At 35.5% G+C, this 21826-nt stretch overlaps 1 protein-coding gene and 1 long non-coding RNA gene across 2 annotated transcripts in view; one reads left to right on the top strand and one right to left on the bottom strand.

Moving 5' to 3' along the window:
• The window catches only part of LOC140848923 (uncharacterized), a 57140-nt gene that overhangs the window by 29588 nt on the left and 5726 nt on the right, over nt 1–21826 (top strand). The gene's annotated exons all lie outside the window — the stretch shown is intronic.
• The window catches only part of CLCA2 (chloride channel accessory 2), a 47537-nt gene continuing 36247 nt past the window's right edge, over nt 10537–21826 (bottom strand). Inside the window, exons 13-14 of the mRNA XM_037012526.2 lie at nt 18436–18669; nt 10537–11055 (exon numbers count right to left, since the gene is read on the bottom strand). Coding sequence (XP_036868421.2) covers nt 10631–11055; nt 18436–18669 — 659 coding nt within the window. The 3' untranslated portion in view covers nt 10537–10630. The remainder of the gene's footprint in view (nt 11056–18435; nt 18670–21826) is intronic.

Raw genomic sequence — 21826 nt, 5'->3', positions numbered from 1 at the left:
CCCTCACTTTTAGCCAGCATTTTGGCTGATCTGTGTTGTTTGCCTTTTGATGTAACCCAACCTTTCATTCCTAAGGGATCTGAGTCCTTAGTTGTCCTTCCCTTGTTGGTTGTGGCTTTTACAGTTGCCTATGGCAGGGACCATCAGATGTGACAGACCCAGTTTAGGTGCCTCCCCAGATCTGCTTGTCCTTCGCTGCTGTCTGGGCCTTGGCTGCTTGCTCAGTGGAGAGCCCATGCTGCTGCCATGGCTGCCTCATCTCCTTACACCATTGGCTTTTCTCTGCTTCCCCAGGGAAAGAGCCTAGTTTAGCATGACCTCCACTTGGCCGGAGTGGCAGTACTACTCTCTGGTGCCCAAGTCTAGCCAAAAGAGATTCACAGAGGCTTTGACTCAGATAAAGCTTTGCACCATAGCATGTGGGATCTAGCTCTGTCAGAAGCAGCCAAGGTGGGCCCGGTGACACAAACCAGAGGTGCAGAAGTTGACACCCTGAGAAACAAACTTTCACCAAAAATGTTAAGTATTTCTAGCATCCCAGAATCTGTTTTGTCTTTTCTTCTAGTTAAACCCATAAGTAGTAATTACTACTCTGACCTCCATCACCACATAGATTAATTTTGCCTATTTTTGAACTTCATATAAACAGTAATATCCTACATGTTCTCTTGTGTCTGGCTACTGTCACATAGCATTTTTGGCATGAAATTCAGCCAGTTATTGCATGTAGCAGTAATATGTTCTTTTTCTATTGTATTCCCTTGTAAGAATATATCACAGTTTACTGATCAACTGCTGTTAGTGAACATTTGGAGTGCACTTCCTGTTTAGAAGAACTTCCTGTTTGGAAGTATTTATAAATAAGAATTCTATAGACATAAGTACGGATTTCAGTTGAATATATAACAAGAGTGGAATTGCTGGATCATACGGTATACATATGGCCAGCTTTAGTTAACCTGACCAACACTTTTCAAAGTGGTTGTACTGGTTGCTTCACATTTCTACCAGTACATGTCTTTATAATTAGCTACTCTGGGAATGTAATCATATTGTTCTGTGGTTTTAATTTTTTTAATTTTCTTTGATGATTAATGTTAAGCACCTTTTCGTATACTTTTGGTCATTTGGATATCCTCTGTTGTGAAGTTAAGTCTTTTTGCCCAACTTTTAATTAGGTTGTCTTTTTTGTTTTGATTTATTGGAGTTCTTTATATGTTTAATGGATATTGAGTCTATTGTTGGATATATATAGTGCAAATATTTTTTCCAGTTGGGGCTTGCCTTAATGGTGCCACTGGATGAACAGGTTCTTGATTTTAATGGAGTCCAATTTAATCTTTTCTTTTATGGATAGTGCTGTCTAGGTCATATTTAAGATAGCTTTCCCAAGTTCATGAAGCCATTACACAGTATTTTGTTCTAGGAGCTTTATTATTTTACCTTTCACATTCAGGTCATGATCTATTTCAGATTATTTTTTGTGTATAGTATGTGGTAAGATTCAAGATTTCATTTTGTTTTCTTTTATGGATAGCTAATGGCCCCCACCACTTATTGAAAGGACCATAATTTCCTCCATTGAATTGCAGTTGTGCTTTTATTATGAATGAGGTGATTGCAAACGTGCAGGTCCGTTTCTGGACTTTCTTTACTGTTCCATTGGTCTATGTGACTAGCTTTACCTCAGTAGCATATTGTCTTAATTATTGATACCTTGTAAGTCTTGATATCTGGTAGTGTAAACACTCCACATTTGTTTTTCTTCAAGATTATTTTGGTTATTTTAAGTCCTTTGGATTTTAAGATAATTTAGGATCAGCTTGTCAATTACATACACACAAACAATCTGCTGGCTTTGGTAGGATTGTATTGAATCTATTCAACAGTTTGGGGAGAATTGACATCTTTATCATATGGAGTCTTTCAATCCATGCACATGGCATATGTCATTTTATGTTTTATTCAATTGATCTCAACCAACCATGTTTTAGTTTTCAGAGTAGAGGTCTTGAGCATCTTTCATCAGATTTACTTGTAGGGCTTTTTTTTTTTGTGGGGAGAAGTACTATTGTAAATGGCATTTTTATAAATTTTCATTTTCTTATTGTTTATTGCTGATATATAGAAATACAGATTTTTATGTATTGACCTTATAATAAGTGAATTTGCTAGATTCACTTATTTCTAGATAGTTTCTATATTATTTTGGATTCTGTATGTAGTTAATCATGTCATAATTATGTGAATAATACCATGCTTACTTCTTCCTTTCCAATCTTATATCTTCTGTTTCCTTCTCTTGTTACACTAGCTGCGATCCAGTACAGTATTGAGTTCAGATGAAGAGAATGAATATATTTTTTCTTGCTCCCAATCCTAGGTGGAAAAACATTCTATATTTCACCATTAAGTGTACTATTATCTAGAAATATTTTATAGATACTTTTATCAGATTATGAAAGTCTCCTTCTACTCCTACTTTACTAAGGTGTTTCTTTTTAAAATCATAAATAGGTGTTGAATTTTATCAAATGCTTTTTATGCGTTTATTGGGATGATCATGTGTTTTTTCTTCTTTATTCTGATAATGTGGTGACTTACATTGATTTATTTCTTGATGTTAAATCAACCTTTCATTCCTGGATTAAATCTTAATTGATCGTGATATAGTATCTTTTCAGTTTGCTAATATTTTGTGATTTTTTTCGTCTATGTTATAACAAAGATTGGTCTGTACTTTTCTTTCTTGTAATGTCTTTGCTAGGTATTAGTATCAGGACTTTCTGGCCTCATGAAATGAGTTGAGAAGTGTTTCTTTTTTTCCTATTAACTTGAATGGTTCGTTTGAAAATGATACTATTTCTTTCTTGAATTTACTTCTGATTATTGGTTTAGTTTTATCTACAGTAGTTTTGGCATGCCATATTTTAGTTATCATTCAGTTCCAAATATTTTCTAACTTCTGAGTTCTTTTTTAAAATATCAGCCATACAGAAGTGTGTTGCTTAATTTCCAGGCATTGTGGATTCTCTAGTTAATCTATTATTGATTTCTAGTTAAATTGCACTATAGTCAGAAAACATACTTCAAGATTTAAATTCTTTGAAATTTTTTGACATTTGCTTTTGCCTCAGGTTATGGTATATTTTGGTAAAATGTTCATGTGTATTTGAGAAAAATGCATATTTTCTAGTTCTTGGGTATAGTGTTCTATATATGTTAGCCAAGTTGGTTAATCATGTCATTCAAATCTTCTCTACTCTTACCAGTTTTCTTGTCTACTTGTTTTTCAGTTACTGAGAGAGGTATGTTAAAATCTTCAATTCAACTGAATTTATCTATTTATTTTCCTACTTTTTCTTTCTTTTTTTTGTTTTAGTTCTTTCTGCTCTTGCTTTATACATTATAAAGCTACGTTATTTGGTGCATACAAATTTAGGATTGCTATATAATTAACATTATTAAATGTCTTTCTGTCTCTAATAATATCTTTCACATCACATCTGCTTTTTATGATATTAGCAGTGGTATACTGGGGTTTTAAGTATTGAAAAATTAAAACAAAACAAATACAACACAGCTAGTACAATGCCTGGCACAAAGAATCCATTTAATAAACAAAGTAAGTATCTTTATACTTCCCCCTCCCTCCCACTTACCCAAATCTTAGACTTGGAGGGGAATACAGGAGAAGAGCCAATAAAATGTAAAGCTTAGGCTTTACATTAGATGGCATCAAGTAAGAATGACCAAGATATATTTTAAGGAAATAGACATTTCAAAGTCAATTTTAAGCTGTTTGCTATGCAGTATGTTAATATGACTCCTGTTTCCACACCCCCCTCCCCACCAGTTCATTACTTCCTTTAGTAATGATAATAAGGCCATAAGGAAAAAGGTATTCATATACTGTTGTTGGGAGAAAAACTGGTACAAATGTTCTGGAGGGAAATACTCATCAAAATTTAAGTGTATATGTCTTTTAACAGCAATTCTGCTTCTAGGAATATGCTATGGATATACTCACACAGGTGTATAAGAGTATATATAACATGTCCTCAAAGCCTACTTTATAATAGCAAGAAACCAAGTTATTCCAATATCTATTAATAAAAAAATAAGATTATTTAACATCTGTTTTATTTATCACATCTTACTTAAACATCTGTTTCTTTATAATAACATGTTTTTAACTTTTGTAGCTGAAACAAATGTAATAGCTTTTGTAATTGAAACAAATTTATACATAAAAATTTTAAAATTGGACTAAAGATCATTTAAAAATCTTTACATGTTAACGTAAGAGTGGTAGTCCTGTCTTCTCTACTCTTAATTTCTAGTCTTTTTTTCCTTTACTCTTCTATTTCACTCTCTTCTTTTCCTTTTATCTTCATGTTGTTGCTTCTTTATTCCTATATTTGTGTGAAGTAAGTTAATGTCAATTTTAGAAATGTTCCTTTGGATGTTTGTGAATTTATACTGCTTCTGCTTCAGACAGCCAAGAAGGTAGAAAGCAACTGCCTACTATAGTGGACACCTTTTTCCTTCTTGTACCCTTACGGCGATTGTTCTTGGAGAGCAGATTTTTGATAAGACTTAGCATCCATAGCTGAGAGGGAGTGGGAAATAAAATTGGCCACCATGTGGGTCAATCTCCACCTACCCAGAAACCACCTTGCTAATAAGAAATATACTAAGTACAGAAAGGATTTATGGAGGGAGACATTCATTTTGAGCTTTGGGTACAAGCTCTAATTACCTCCATGTATATAAGCACGTGTTTGTGTCCTTGACTGCTTCTGTCTCTATCATCATGTACTCTATAATCTGTATCTCTAATTTTTATGTCTTAGTTGTCTTTCTCTTTGTACCTGATCTGTGCTTTATCGACTTCCTGTGATACATACACAATAAATCAGATTCTCATTTTTTCAGAGTCCATCTCTCATCCAACTGCCCCTCTGCTTGTGTTCCATTTCCCTATATTTTACATTCACAGATCATCATATGGATCCTAACAGATAATGCAGCATCTACCCAAATTTATATCCTTTCCTCTTCTTTATCTTTTCTTTTTTTTTCTTTATCTTTTCATCAGTTGGACTTTTTACTAGACTTATGCATCCAGTCTTCTAACATGGACCATCTTCATTTTATTTGAAATATTTATTTTTCATTCATGTCACCTTAACTTCATTTAAATCCAGTTCACAGGTTTGTGCCCCTTTTCCCTGACTAAGTTCAGTATGTCTTATCTTCATGTATCAAATATCTTTATGAATGACCCCTTTCTTTTACTCAGTATCTCTCAATATTGACACTACTGACATTTTTTAGCTGTGTAGTTCTTTGTTGTGAGGGCTGTCCTGTGCATTGTAGAACATTTAGCAGCTTCCCTGGTCTCTACCCATTAGATAACCCCCCTAATTGTGAGAATAAAAAAAAATTGCAGACTTTGCTAAATGTCCCCTGGGAGGGCAGAATTACCTTTGGTTGAGAACCATTGTTATAAAGCTTGTTACAGGTAAGGGTATAATGAATGCATTCATATTTTTTCTTTTGAGGTAAAATTTATACAATGAAATGTATAGATTGAGTGGACATAAATGACTTTTGACAAATGTATATACCTGTGTAAACCACCATCCCGATCAATGCATATAGATTTTCATTGCTCCAGAAAGCTCCCTTGTGCCCTTCCAGGCAGCTGTCATGCATTTGCTCTGAGACAACCATTGTTATGATTTTTATATACAGAGAATATTATTTTTTTTTAATTTCTTATAAATGGAATCATATAGTATGTGCTCTTTTGAGTCTGACTTCTTTAGCTTAAGATAATGTTTTTGGGATTCCTATATGTTTTTGCCTGTATAAATAGGTTTTTCCTTTTTATGCTGAATGGTATTCCATTGTGAATTCATACAAATAGCAACACTTGTTTTATACATTCTGTTTAAAAAAACTTGATAGTTTCCAGTTTAGGACAAGTGTGGAAAAAATGGCTATAAAAATTCTTGAGTAAGTCTTTTGTTAGACATACCTTTACACTTATCTTAAATTGGGATTGCTAGGTCATGGGTTAGATACATACATAACTTTAAAAAAACTGCCAAACAGTATTCCAAAGTGGTTGCACACTCACCAGTGTAGAAAAGTTTCATTTGCTCCATATCCTTGCCCACATTTCTAATTGTCAGTCTTGATAATTTAGCTGTTCTAGTGGGAATGAAGAGATATTTCCTGATCATTATCATTTTCAATTTGTAGATGACCGATGCTGTTGATTGCCTTTGTATGTGTTTTTTGGTCGTAGGATATTCCCTCCATATTGTAGGTCTGTATTTCCACCAGCCCTCATTTTCCTACAGCTAGAAGTTTCTTTGGTATTTTTTGCTGGTGAAAATTACTTTATCTTATTTATCTGTCTTCATTTTGAAAGATATTATTGCTCAATATAGAGTTCTCCACAGACAGATTTTTCTTTTAGCATTCTAAGATGTCATTTTGTTGTTTTTTGATTCCTGTTATTTTCTCAATTGTTCCGTGATAAGTAGTCAGTCATTAGCCCTATGATTTACCTAAGTGTACTTCTTTAGATTGTATGTTAAGTTCATTTAGCATCTTAGACCTGTGGGTTGATAGTTGAGATCAAATTTGGAAAATTTTCAGCCAATATGTCTTTGAATATTTTTATGTCATATTTTTCCTCCTTCTACTTCTGGGACTTATTTACATGTACATTTGACTGCTTGATAATGTTCCACAAGTCATTTTGGCTTTTCCATTATTTAAAGATGAAATGCTCCAGTTTGACACTTTCTATTTTCCTGTCTTCAAGTCATTTGATCCTTTATTCTGTAACCAGTTTGTTGTTAATCCATCACAAAATGTTTTTCCATACATTGTATTTTTTAATTTTAGGATCTTATTTGCTTCTTTTTAAAGAGTTTCCATATCATTCTGAAATTCCTCTTCTATTCATCACGTATACCTCTCTTTTCCTATAATTTCATGATCATATTTATAATAGTTACATTGTGAACTCATTGTCTGCTAATTCCAAATCTGGATTATATTTATATCTTCTTCTATTGACAGAATTTTATTCTTATCAATTTTGAGACACATTTCCTTCTTGCTGACTTGTCTATTAATTTTTTTTATATACTGGGTTTTATGTTGTACAGACTACTATTTTTCTCTCAGTTATGTCTTAGTAGTAGTTAAGTTATTGGTGAATCATCTTGATTCTCTGGAGACTTGATTTTAAGCTTTATCAGAGCAGATCTATTTTAGTTTTGCCCTTGGTTCTAGGGCATAACTCTTAGTCTGAAAATGTAGTTCTAATGCTTAATGTGTTCCTTTTAGAGTTTCAATGGAAATACAAACTGCTTACCAAGCCCCTCAAACTTGAGTGAGGCTGAACCTTGAACTTTGTCTCCCCAGAACTGGGCAGTTGCTGAAATCTCTGTTTAGCTTTTAGCATTCAAGCTGTTGTTTTGCCTTAGATTCCTTTGCAGTTTAGGACTCACCCAAGAATTGAGAGATGCAGACTGGGGAACTTCTACTTTGTGATTGCCTCCTTCCTGGGATTTCTTCCTTCAATTACCAGTTGCTTTTGCAACCCAGACTCTTCTGGCTAGTCAACTCAGTAAGAGCTTCCAGCTTTCTTTTTTTTTTTAAGGGTTACATCTCCCCAGTTTTTACCAGCTTTTGTTACTGTCCAGAACCTCCAAAGAGTTGTGTTTTATATTTTTTACAGCATTATAACTGCTATCAGCAAGATGATTAGTTTGCTATGAGCAACTCTGCCATTAGTGCATTTAGATTTGTCACATTAAGTTTTAAATGAATGATACAGTTAGGGATCAACTCTTCTAAGAAAAATTATATTACAGCAGAAGGCAAGGCCAAAACAAAATATTTTTTGGTAGACTTTCTAGTAATAACATTCAGGTGTAAAGGGAATTTGGAGTACAGTCTCCTCAGTGCATGGGCTATATCAACACATCCCTTAAAAATCTCTTATCCCAAGGGGGAAGATGGGGCATTATGATTACCACACATAATGTAGTGGGTGGGGGGACACAAAAAAGGCTATATATACAGAGAAGACAAGTAATGATTCTATAGCATCTTACTATGCTGATGGACAGGGACTGTAATGGGGTATGTGGGGGGAACTTGATAGTAGGGGGAGTCTAGTAACCATAATGTTGGTCAAGTAATTGTACATTAATGATACCAAAAAGAAAAATCTCTTATCCCCTGCCTCTATCTCTCTCCCACTGAGATTTAACATTGTTTTAACAGCTCTAAAAGAATAAGGAAAAATTGAATGCTCTCCTCAATTTCCAGAACAAATTTCTATTACTGCCTAACAACAACCCCTACAACATTTGAAAATAACAGTAATACTTGCCTATGTCACCTTCATTTCCTAGACTTCTCTCCCCTCTTCCAGATGCCTGAGCATCTGGCTCACATTTTTCCTTCTCCTGTAAACTCAGATCAAATATTCACTGATGTCATGTAGTAAGTCTACCAGTGACTGAGGCTTCACCATTCCTCATTCTCCTTGACCCAACTCTTGTCTGCTTTGTTTCTAGTCTTTACTGTTTGTTCAGGATCAATGTTACTCCTTTTCAGTGGCTCTGTTCTATTGATAATTGCTAGGGATTTCTAAATCAGTATCTTCCCATATATACTACATCTTTCTGTTATCTAATGCTTCACTCCCTCACAACCACTGGACATTTTTTACACTATCCACTTGATGAGATCACCCTTTGTACCTGCTATATTTCAGTTTGATATTTTACCATCTTTTATCTGTCTTAATTTTGACTCTTCCAATTCTCTTATCTCTGGATTATGTCCATTAGTTCATTCCTGTACCCAGAAGGTGGGAACACATGCACACATAGCAACGCGGTTCCTTAAATCTAGATGTGTTTTCCTGTTAATTAATCTTGAAAGAGTTAAATATTTCTAGGTATAATCCCTAGTGTCTTCCCTTACCTTCTTAACAGACATGAGTGAAAGAGCTGTGTGAGACCCTGGCTCCTGCCCTTGTACAGCTCTGCCTTTAACCAGTGCAGGGCTTTATTTGGATTATTCCCTTGACCTTCCATTTTCCTGTCTGTAAAATGATGAAAACATTTGAAGACTTAAAACTCATTACATCCCATCTTGGTATTTTACCAGCCCTCCAAAGCTACAGAGAAGTAAATCCCAGACCAGCAGGCATAATGGCTATAGAGGGAAGAAGAACTGACCGCCAAGTGGGGACTTGAAGCTCCCATCTGCACAAATTTAGGCACTATGAGACTTAATAATGTAATGGGCCAGACCTGGAATGTAGTATGAACTGCAGGGAGGCAGCCTAGCTGGAGACTTTTGCTGGTTGTTATACTCCCCAGCACTGCTCTGAGTCTCTTACTCAAGGCTTCACACTTTCTGTCTCTTTTTTTTCTTGTCCCAACTCCCCACAATTCCCTACCTCCCCAAAACTTAATCTAATTTTAATTCTTAGTCTTGGTTTAAAGCAGATCTATTTCACATTATTGTTTGTATTTATCCAATAAAATTTTAAGTTCTTTAATAAACAGAGCAAATAATTCTATTGCTTAATAATCTTAAAAAAATAAGGAAAGTAAAATTAGATGATGATTTGTATTTCCTTGTGACCTGTGCTTCCCCCTCTCTATTTCTACCCCATCCCTGTAGGTAAATAACCCCTGGTGGAGAAAGGATTCCAAGAGTCTTATTTAAACAAACAAAAAAACCCCAATCAGTTAATCATTTCCAAAGGTCAATCTCTCTCCCATAACCTCTTTTTTGATTGAAATTAAATAAAATTATATAACCTTTGTATGCATTAAAATAAAATCAGAACGACATCTTTTCATTCTCTACTTGAAGCCTATGACAGCTATAACAATTTCCATTGTATAAGACCCAAGGCAGTAACTTGGAAAATAGAAGCTTATAAACAGTGAATTCAATAGGCCTCTGCTATAAAACCCTTGTCAGGCGTAAAGTTAACTCATACAGTAAACAAAGATCTCTTTGAGCATCAGTGGTAGGATTTGATTTGTAACATAGTTAACCCACTGGCGAGAGGTAAAGAACTTCACAATAGGGACTGCATATATAAAATACAGCTTGATCTTTAGTCGTAAACAAGCAACCTGTTCTGAACTGATAAGGGAAAATGAAAAGCTAATCAAAGTAATTAAATAATTGCTTCTTATAGACAGTTATACTATATCATTCAGACTTTATCTCCTTTTCTGTATTTGGGGCTATTTTTTCTCTTCAATAAAACAAGCTTTTATTGACTTTTTGATGTAAATTTGCCCTTGCCTTTTCTTTAAAGATATTACTTTGGAGAATAATTTTTATAATTTGTCCAAGCCAAAGCTTATGGGTTTTCTAATTTCCCCCCTAAAATTAGTGTGATAAAATAATTTTTTTGTTTGTTTACTATGTAAAAATATGATCTGTTTTACACCAAAACTCAAAGCATTTTTAGTTGTTCTAATTTGACTTTATTGTATGTTTTTGCAAAGTGCAAAGACCATGGGTCTTATATCTAAGAAGAAGGTGCTCTGTACTTTGTTCATATTAATTTTGTTCCTTTCTTTTTCCTGTTCAAAGTACAGTGGATTACAACTATAGTGAGGCAAATGATTCCTGTTAAACCCATGGCAGCCAAGACTCCTTTCAATATCAGATGGTCTCTGGCAAGTACAGGAGCAGGATCTGAGGGAATAAACAGAGACGCCTGGACAATGTTAGATACAGCAGATTTTAAGGAGTTCCTATCTATCGCTTGTATTGCCACATAAATTCTCTGGCTTTCTTGTGTCTCTCCATCAGGTTGATGTTCAGGTCCATTTGTGTAAAGCTTTGGTGAGAATGTGAATATCTCCATTGTGCCAGCTTGCTGAGGATTTATCTTTGATGTATTCACTAAAATGGCATTGTTAAAATCCTGCTGGATATTCTGTAGACTTTTACTCATTCTTATTTCGTAACTGTTAGCTGAAATAAAAATTGTAAATGAGAAATTTAAGTTACTTAATTTTCAAGTTTATTAGAAATGATTAATGAAAATTAATCTACTAACAAAAAGTCAAAATATCTACTGACAATCATAACAAGAAATAAGCATATGAACAAAACTTTAAAACACTAATAACAGCTCAATTAAAACCTGAATAAGACAAAAAACTTAATTATGTTTTTTGAATACCAAGTTTCAACACCAAAAGATGTTATTTTTACCTAAGTTATTTTGTAAATTTTATGTGATTCTATTCAAAGTGCTTCTGGTTTCAGTTTTAACAAGCTAACTGTAAAGTTTAAATAGAAAATAAAGAATGAAGGTTAGCCATATAAAATAAAAAAACAGCAATGTGGAAGGATGCTCTTTCAGATATAAAAACACTGTAATGCTCAACAACTAACAAACTTTAGTACTGGTGCGTGAATCATGTCTGAAAGTAGCCCAAAATACATTCAGGAATTTAGTATTATGATAACGGTAGAATTCAAATGAATAGGGGAAAATACAAGTGTCTTGATAAATGGTACTGTGACGATTGGGTAAAAAAATTCGATCCAGACCACAAACCTTTTTCTCTTTTTTCAGGATAAACTCCAAAATGATCAAAAAGTTTGATGTAAAGTATAAAAAAATTAAGTGGGAAACAAGGGTTAAATTCCAATATAATCTCAAAATGAGAAAGGACTCCTAATTAAGACTCAAAATTCAGAAGCCATAAAGAAAAAATTAATAAATTTGAATAAATAAAATGATAAACTTATACATGGGAAAAATCCTCCTAAGCAAAATATAAGCACAAATGTTAAATGACAAAATCATTTGTAATGTAAGTCAGTTCAGTACTGGTAATGGCCAAGTGGCTTCTATTTGACCCACTCTCCAGAAGATAACAGGTATAAACACTCAAGAAAGCAAAAAAAAAAAAAAAAAACTGCTGAAGCACTGAATTCGCATAAAAACAGGCAGAAACCAGAGATACAGTCTTTAAAAGAAGGGAACCAGCATTAGAACGATTCATGTTTATATAGTTTTTCTCCTAAGGGTACTTTTCCCTGCAGTACACATAACCGGAACTGAAAGCCAGCTATCTTCTGGGTCTGAGAAGTCGCAGCACTGAGTATGGGATTGCCAGAGTGGCTGCGAATTGAGGAACCAGAGAGGAACAGGCCCAAATCTGTGTATTAACTTCTTTCAAATCATAGGAAGACCTCTAAATATGCTTGTTTGGATGGAACATCAAGGTCTCATAGGAAAATAATAGCTAGAAGGTGGAAAAACTGAGCAGAGTTTTATGCTAATGCCAACCACAAGGGAGGTATAGAGTTTACAATGTGAATATTGCCAAACTAGAGTAATTTGGTAAATACCTTCGATGTCCACAAAAACAATAGAGAAACCATGCTTTAGGAATAAAGACTGGGTCTCAGAATTAAGGGATTAATTTTAAGATTAAGAGTAAAATTGAAACAGATAATTTACCCAGCCAAAAGTAGAACCAAGCCTCCTCAAATTCAAGGTGACCCAAGGCATCTACTAGAAAAATTTCAAAAATCTTCAGAGGAATATACCAGATTCCAGAGTCTATTTTTAACTACCATATGCCCAACATACAATTTTAAAAAATCACCTGGCAGGTAAAGATACAGAAAATGTGATGTATGGTCAAGAAAAATACAGGCAAATAAAGAGTCACAAATGACTGCAATTTAAAATTAATAGACAAGGATTTTTAAATAACCATGATGAATATCTTAAAGATCTATAGGACAAGTTTTGATATATTGAATGAAGTTATGGGAAATTGAAGCATGTATGGAAATTTTAAGCAAAGAAACAAAGGCAAATCCTAAAATTGAAAAGAAAATAAAATGAAAAAATTCATTTGAATGGATTGACAGCAGATTGAACACAACAGAAGAAAAAGTCAGTAAACCTGAAGGCATGTGCATGAAAATCATCCAAACTGCAGTACTCAGAAAAAAAAGATAGAAAAGCTGAACAAAATCTTAATGATCTTTGAAATCTATTGACATCCATTTAGTGTGCACAATGTAACATAATGTAATATAAATATTATAAAGGAAGAAAAGAAGAAAGAGAAAAGATATTTCTTGAAGATATATTAGCTGAAAATATTCCAAATTTGATCAAAAAGAACACTCTATAGATCCAGGAAACTCAGCCATCCCCAAACAGAATACATATCAGGAAAACCATACCGAGTCACATCATGGCCACTTGGCTGCACACCAATGATAAACAATTTAAAGCAGCCAGAGGGAAAAAAGACACTTCATGCTCAGGAAAATAGTAAGAATGATTGCTGACTTCTCATCAGAAAAACAAAATGGGGGCCAGAAAACAATGAAATGACGTATTTAAAGTGGTGAAAGAAGAATCAATCATCGTAGAATTCTCTATCTAGTAAAAATGTCTTTTAAAAATTAAGGTGAAATGAATATGCATTTCACATAAATGAATACTTAGAGAATTTCACCCAAAGACCTGAACTTCAAGGGATTGATGTTAATATAAAAATTCAGATCTACAAGAAAGAAGACTAGAAATGGTGACTATATGGGTAATTAAAAAGGATCTCTTCATTTCTTTAAAATTACTTAAAAAGATAATTGGTTATTTTTAAAACAGAAGTCATTAAGTGTGTTATGGGGGTTATAAGGAATGTTTGACAGTAAGATCACAAAGGATGGTGTAGGGGTAAATGGAAATTTTACTTTTGAAAGATTCTCACATAATATGTGAAGTGGTCTGATTATAATTCAATGCAGACTATGATAATTTAAGAAAAGTGCATGTCATAGAACAGCTAAATTTGAGGGCAGGAATTTTATTGTTTTGATTTTTCAAAACAGTGCTAAAATACACATAAAACATATCATCTTAACCATTTTTTTAAGTGTACAGGTCAGGAGTATTAAGTACATTCATACTGTTGTACTGTTTTGATTTTCAAATCTTGTGAATGTATTACCAATTCAAAAATAAAATTAACAACAAATAATTATTAGATGCAAAAAAAAAGCCACCTGTACTACTAACCCACTCTAATAATATTACAGTTCTTATCTAAAATGGTTAAAAATAGATTTAACAAAGATCAGGGCAGCTTCAAAGGAAGAACTTGTTCTGAGTAATAAAAACCACAGGACACTCTAAGTTTTAATTAAAAAATGAATATAGTTTGGTGACTATGTTTTCAACAGTTCCCAAATCTGTAATAATTTTTAATAACGAGACTATTTATATTCCTGAGTAATAATTAGAGCAAAGCATCCTTAAAGAAGGCTATCAAAACAAAATAACCTTTATGTTCAAATGTATCAACAAGCCAGTTTCCTTTTAGTGAAGATGGGGCTGAGTTGTTTCCTGTTGTGGTTCAAATATAGTGGAACAGATAACGGATGAGAAGCTAGAAGCTAGGCTGACCATCTGCTCTACACTCTCAAGGGAACCTGTCCATTCTTCCTACATCCATTGCTTTCTGTGGAGTAAACCCTCTCTGTAGGGCTCTTTCAGAGTTTTCTCCTAGATAATGAAACAAGTAATATTTCATAAACCTTAGCATTTACAAAGGTTTTCCACATACCCAGCTGTCCCTCTGTAAAGCTGATCAACTCATTTTAAAGTAGAAATAGACTGGGACTCAGGAGGTTAAATGTGATGCCCACAGTCAACAGTTAGTTGTAGTGCTGGAAGTGAACACATTTCTTCTAACTCCCATGTATTTTCTACTATGATCAACTGTTAAAAATTATGCAGAACAGCCACATAACTGCAAAGACTCAAAACTAGTTCAGCTCATACATTTGTGGAGGATCTCCTCCCACTGACAAATGGTTGTCTTTTCCCTCTCCCTGTGAAAAAGAGAATCGGGCTGGTTCTGTGTCTTTGACCTCTTAGGTATATATTTCTAGGTTTGATCTCTAACTACTTTCAGCCTATGAAAGTAACTCTATGGCCATGGGTAAGACACTTAACCTCTCAGAGCCATTCCTCTACACTTAAAACAAAGGTCAGATTAGCCCATCTTTAAGACCCTTTTTGTCTTAAAATGTTATAAATGCTGATATTTACTGAGCATTTACAGACCAGGAATTGTTTTAAGTCCTCTCTGTGCCTTATTTCATTCACTTCTCTTAACAGCCCTCTGAGATGGGTGCTCTTACTGCTTTTGCAGATTAGAAATCAGAAGTTCAGAGGAATTAAGTAACCTGCCTAAGGTTACATGGATAAAAGGCAGTCTGTCTTATTCCAGAGCCCAATAGCTTAACACTGTGCTGTGCAGCCTCCCACTAGGCTACACACTGTCCTACTACTTATTGTCTAATAGCTGCTACTTTTCCAGTTACTGAGAGTTACGCCTTCATTAGCACCTTTACCAATAAATTCCTAGTATGGAAAGCCCTGGGCTTGGTTTGAGGACCGAGAGGAAGTTGAAGACTTGGATCCATCTCCAAGGAGCTCTATCTTTACCAGTGGGAATAGTTCACACTTCCTCTCCTCATTTGAAATCTAAGCCATCCTTTACGGATTATTTTAGGTTTCTCCCACACTACTGTTTTCCCAGCTCAGAAGCATAAATAAGCACTGGAAAGCAGGTAGTGGAAAGAAAAACTTTTGTCACTGAGAGGCTTTTACAGAGGTAGTGAATTTTTAACAATTTTTAAAGATAATGTTGAACAATGGTTGTATAAGAACATGATGAAAAGATGTCAGAGGGATCAGTGTGAAAGTCACACTGTCAGGTGTGCAGGGAAGATGGGTCAGGGAAGGAGGTCTGAGATTGCTGTTTTATGTGGTCTGGCCCCACTGCAAACGCTCTGCCCAGGCCCCTGGCACTAGGACCTGGCCTCTCCTCTGCTTCCTCTGCATCCCACACTGATCTCCACGTCCTTTTAAATTCCTTGGCTCCCAAAGTCTGAACTATACAAATGGCACTTTTAACCATTTTATACCTTTTAACTCTCAATAGAGGATCTTGATGTAATGTTTAGCACTATGCTGGGCATGTAGTAGTTACTTAATAAATAATATATTTTTACTTTAATTTCTAAAGAAAACACAAAGGAAATTAACTTTATGGCAGAGATACAGATCATGCTTGGTACTCAATTTTAACAATTATTTTACCCCAGACTTTTAATGAAAACTAAAGGAAGTAACCCATTTCCATAATACCTAGTCCATATATATGCCCAAATTATAGCGATGTGATAATGGTTTGTTTATTCCATGTAATCGATCATCTTTCTAGGATGTTGTGTATGACGAAGAGCTGGCACCTAGATGTATACTGATATACTTATGCATATATGAGATAGTCATTTATCGCTAACAAGGTCTTTAAGAATAGTTGTATTTTTCATAATTATGAAGTTAGAGATATACCTTCACTTTATCTAACTCTGGCCATAGAGGTGAGGATAATTCCTTCCTAGACAATAATCTGTGGGAAAAAGGGGGCTATGAAAGTACATCTTAATGAAATAAACAGGCACCTACTTGTTAGTTGGTCTGTTGACTGGCTAACTGGTCAGTTTTGCTATTGCTAAGTCATCAAATCGGTTATGACTGAGTGATCTCAGCAACTTCATTCACATCTAGCCATTCCCCCCACATATCTTTTGTGGTTGAGGTTTTGACCTTATAACAAACTTAATCTGCCTCCATCACCCTGCTCATCAGTGATGTTGTATGAAGGTGTGAAGGCCTATTTCCTATACTAATGTCCTCTGTGATATCAATTCTAAACTAAAGTCCCATTTGGTTGTGTTTCTTCTTTTCAAACTATTAATCAATGGTAGTGCACATTTACTTTTTCTACTCTTTTAATTCAGTTGTGTAGATAAAACTAATGGGGCTCTTGAAAGGAACAGTTACCAGTAGTAAAGGAGTTTTGTCTTTTTAACACACTACCATGCTTCTGAGGCAGTGAGGAGAGAGGGAGAAGGCACCACTCTTACCTTCAAATAGAGATGGAAGTGTGTGCAGCTCCTTGCTCTAAATAAGAAGCTAGAGAAGGCAATAGCAATGCAAGCCAGGAGTCCAGGAATCTTCCTGGGCACACTTGCTCTTCTTTTTCTGATTTTGTATGTGTCATCTAATTTCTTCTTTGTAATACCTTATGAAATAGATTTAGTCCTAGCTTCTAGATAAGGAAACAGGCCAAAAGAGTTTAAGCAACCTACAGCTGGATTTAAACAGCTGGATTTAAAGCCAGAGTGGGAATCATTTTTTCCTAATATCTAAGATACAGCTGTCTTTACTACACATGGGACATGTCCATCCTAGAGTTTCAATTATTTCACCTCTGCAACCTTTAAATTAGGAGAATCCTTAATTCAGAATGTAAAATATTTTACTTCCTTCTTCTCTGCAAGAAGAGATAGATTTTGACAAAACAATTGGAAGATAATGCTTCAATATTGATTTTCCTGTGCAGCACAGAAGTATTTGTCATTGAGATGCCTTCAGGTGAGTTTAGTGAACAGAGAATTTATAAGCCGAAGAAAGATGACCCATTTGGAAGCAAGACTGGCAAAGGCCCAAGATGGTCACTGTTATTGACTAGTATTGAAAAAATCAGCTCTCAATAAAGGTTGGTTCCTACAGGAATCTCAATCAGGGACATCAGGGAAAAACACATATAATGTGTAATCAATGGCAACTGTGTTTTGGTGAAGATCTTGGAAGAGTTATCCTTTGAAGAAAGTTATTTTGTTGAGTTGCTGTGGGAATCAGGAGATGATGGTGGAAGCCTGAACATGGGCAGATGCCTCGAAAAGGGAAAGTAAAGAAGGAACCTGGTCAGTGTCCACCTGAGCAAGGGTGAGAAAGCCCAAATCAGGGAATGGGTTCCAGCCTTTCAAACAGAAATGATGGCCAGAAGTGGGAGAGGAAAATGTAACAAGTTTTGCATGACTTACGGGAGTGATTCCCCTAAACCTGACTCACAAATCTTTGAATAAATATTCACTGTCCAATTTTCAGAAAACCCATCACCTTCAGTATTTGAAAGTCCATGCTCAGTAATACAGAACCCATTCCTGTTGACTAGATGGCTATTACATGTGGCATTTATGTTCCTAATCAAGGCTTCTGGGTGATTAGTGTCAATTTATCAGGGGCCTCTGCAATCCTGGGTTTGCTGGTGTGCTGTATTCCCTGGACTCCAGAATATAAGGCCTCATCGAGAACTCAAAGCTTTTCATGGTAACCCTCTGCAGTGTTGTCAGTTCTAAGCCCCTGAAGCTATTTTTACCCAAGTAACCCCTGACATAGTTATTAGAAATGCCATCCTGTAGAAAAAGAGGTAATGAAGCCAAGAAACCTACCCTGGCCCTGATCATAGTCTTCCCCAGGTGCTGTCCAAGATAAAGTCAGCTCCTCTTCCGCATTTATAGCTTCCAGGTCAATAATTTTGCATGGTGGGAATATGTTAGGATGGGGGTCAGCTGGAACTCCCAGCACAGAAAAGGAGCCCCCTGAGCTTACTCGGGTGAAGCCCCACTTTTGCTCCTCCTCGCTCATGCCTGCTGGTTTCCATGGGGCATTCATCTGGATGTTACCTGGGACACCAAAGAAAAGAAAAGCTAAGGTGACAGATTACAATCTCCTGAATAGCTTTTGACAGGTTATTGAGACATTTTAAAACTTCTTTTTCCTCACTACATCTTTAGAATAACTGAATTTGTGTATTCAACAACTCATTCACTCATTCATTCATCCATTCATCCATTCATTCAGTAAGTATTTTGAGGGCATATGTTGTCTCAGTGCTCACAGACAAATAGTATGACTCATGGAACTTATAGTCATATTAATAAATATATACATACAGATTGTGATAAATGTAAGAAGGAAAACAAGGCAGGGTGCTATGGAGGAAGATAAGTCACAGGTACATACTTTATAATGGCATCAAAGAAGTAAAAGGTTTCCTACAGGTTGAGTAGCGTCGGCCAGGCAGAGAGGAGGTAATAATTTCCCAGGAAGAAGGAACAGGTTGTGTAAAACTCTGAGGTGCTGAGAGCTTTGAAAGTTAGAGAAACATAATTAAAGCAAGGTAGAATATAGTGTGAGATGAGACAGGAGAGAAAAGTCACGCAGGACCTCATGGGCCATTGTAGTGGTTTTAGAGTTCAATCTGACGTACTGTGGGGAAGCATGGCGGTGACGTGACTGCATTTGCTTCCTAACAGTTCGCTCTGGCTGCTCTTGGTGCAGAATGGATTCCCATACAGCCAGCACTGAGGCCACTAAGACAGCCAATGCAATAGTCCAGGCAGGAGATGGCAGTGTGGGCTGGGTGATGGCAGTGGAGCGGAGGCAGGCAGTAGGCAGTTCAAGACGTGGTTTGGAGATAAAACCAGCAAAAGCCAGTGATGAATTTGAATATGAAATGGTGAAAGAAAGTTGGTGAAAAAAAAAAAAAAGAAATAGCTCCCAGGTTTCTAAAATGAGCAACTTGGGAGGAGGAGCAGGTCAGAGGAAAGGAGACTAAAAATGTTATGTTTGCAATCCCTGTAGAACATCTAGTTGAAGATAAAAAGGATCCAGTTAGATATGAATTTTAAACTCAGAAAAGAGGCTTTAGCTAGATTTAGTAATTTTGAATTTATGCCATATGAACTAATGAGATTACCTCATAAGAATTTCAACTATAATGATAAATAGCATTTATTGAGTGCCAGTCTCACTATGTGTCAGGTACTTATCCAAGTACATTACATATATCAACTATTTAATTTTCCCAACAAAGCCATAAGGCGCATACAATTATTATCTCCATTTTTCAGGATGATGAAATGGAAGTACACACAAGCTAAGTGCTCAAAATCACCCAAAGCTTGGTTTCAAGCCCAGGCAGTGTGGCTCCAGTTGCTAGAGTGAGAGGGTTAGGACTGAGCTCTGAGAATTGCCAACATTTAGAGGCTTGGTAGAAAAGGAGGAGCTGGAAAAGGGGCCTGAAAGAGAATTCTGAAGAATTAGAGGTAATCAGAAGAGTGCAGTATCATAGAAACCAGGAAATGACAAAGGAGAAATCACTCAGCTGTGTCGCACACTGCTGATGCCAGGTAAAATGAGGACTGAAATGTGTTCTTTGGATTGAGCAGCAGGCAGTCATTGGTGACTAGGGCCAGAGCGATTCCAGTAGAGTTATTTGGGTGGAAGTCAGGTTGCTGTGAGTAGAGTAGTAAATTGGCAGTGAGAACTTACAGTCAGAAGGTTTAGATTAATTTCAAGGAACTGGATGATGGAGATTAGGGAGGAGGACAATAGCTGAAAGGGGGCCAAGAAAAGAATTTTTAGATATGGAAGTAATAAAACATGCCTGAACACTGTTCGGAGGGATTAGTACAGTGGAAACATGCAAGGTTGAGCTCTCAAGGTCCCTGGAGGAGCAGGCTGAGTGGGAAGCAGAGCAAAATGGAGACAGTAGTCTTTGAGGAGCAGAGGAAGGTTGCAGACACTGCAGTGTCTGGTGATCTGGTAGTGTGAAAACAGAGCAGTTCCCATTTTTCAATGAAGTGTGGGCTAAAGACCATCACCTAGTGAGCTGACAAAGTGAATGCTATGAATGTATAGTAGGTGTGCCTAGGGAAAACTCTTTCTCTCTATGCTATATGAAGCACACAGATAAAAGCACAGTTGAATATTACTTTTCTATTCTCACTGTACACTAGATGCTGATATTTGTATCCTTTAAGTCCATTGGTTTTAAGAAGATACTATACCAGTCAGTAGCCTGCAAGATCCTTGATAAGAATCAAGTCTTATTCTACCTGGTATTCGAAGTTCCTAGGACTAGACCTGTCACTTAGCAGGCCTTCAAAAATGTTTGATGTATAAATGAAAGAAGAACTATATATTTAAGAATGAAGTATTATATCTAGATACAAAATCATATCCACATAATAAAATGATTTTACTTCAAAAATTGATTTACATTGGTTTTGAAGTAATCTGAATTAATTTAAATACAAGTGAGAATAAATAGTGTTCTAAGCAACAATAAAGGTTTCAGGAGATACAAATTCACTGAAACATTTTGATTGTTTTCTACTGAAAAGTACATACAGAACAACAACATGAAACGGTTGTTATGGAATAGTCCAAATGATTAGTTATAACTGCTAAATACATGAACAGTATTCATAAATTCTCCACACTTTTGGAAAGAATGCTTTAAAAATGTTTTTTTTGAGATTAAGGACTTTTAAATTGTTTGTTTACATTTTTTTTGAGATTGTCAAAGAAGAGGTCAAAGATTATAGCAGGTATCGGCTTATCTGTTATACTTAAACCAAGGCTTCCCATCTGAAACTACGATTATGGTGTTTAAAAAATATGTGTGTCTTCTATTTATTCAGTACTTTTATCTTGAAGGGAGACAGAACATCTTTGGAAATCACTCAGTTCTCTGTAACATCCAAACTCACTTCTTTCAGGAACTCATTTCCTATGTGGATTTTTTTATCTGTTTACTTCCTTCTTTCAACCACTAACAACGTTTTGCTTCTTTCTTTTGCCTAAACCTTGTAGAGGAAGTACAGGAGCTGGAACTGAGAAATTTAGTACATCTCTTAATTTGTTAGTAATTCTGATGAAACAGTCACAAGAAGAAGTCAAAATAATGACAACAATGAGGGAGGAGAAATCTGTGGGAATTAGCTCTTATTGTCCCCTGCTATGTATCAGTGAGGACTGAAGAGTCAACAGATT

The sequence above is a fragment of the Manis javanica genome, chromosome 4 (assembly GCF_040802235.1).
Source record: "Manis javanica isolate MJ-LG chromosome 4, MJ_LKY, whole genome shotgun sequence".
NCBI lineage: Eukaryota > Metazoa > Chordata > Mammalia > Pholidota > Manidae > Manis > Manis javanica.
The sequence above is the reverse complement of the archived record's forward strand: the minus strand, read 5'-3'. Positions and strand labels throughout refer to the sequence as shown.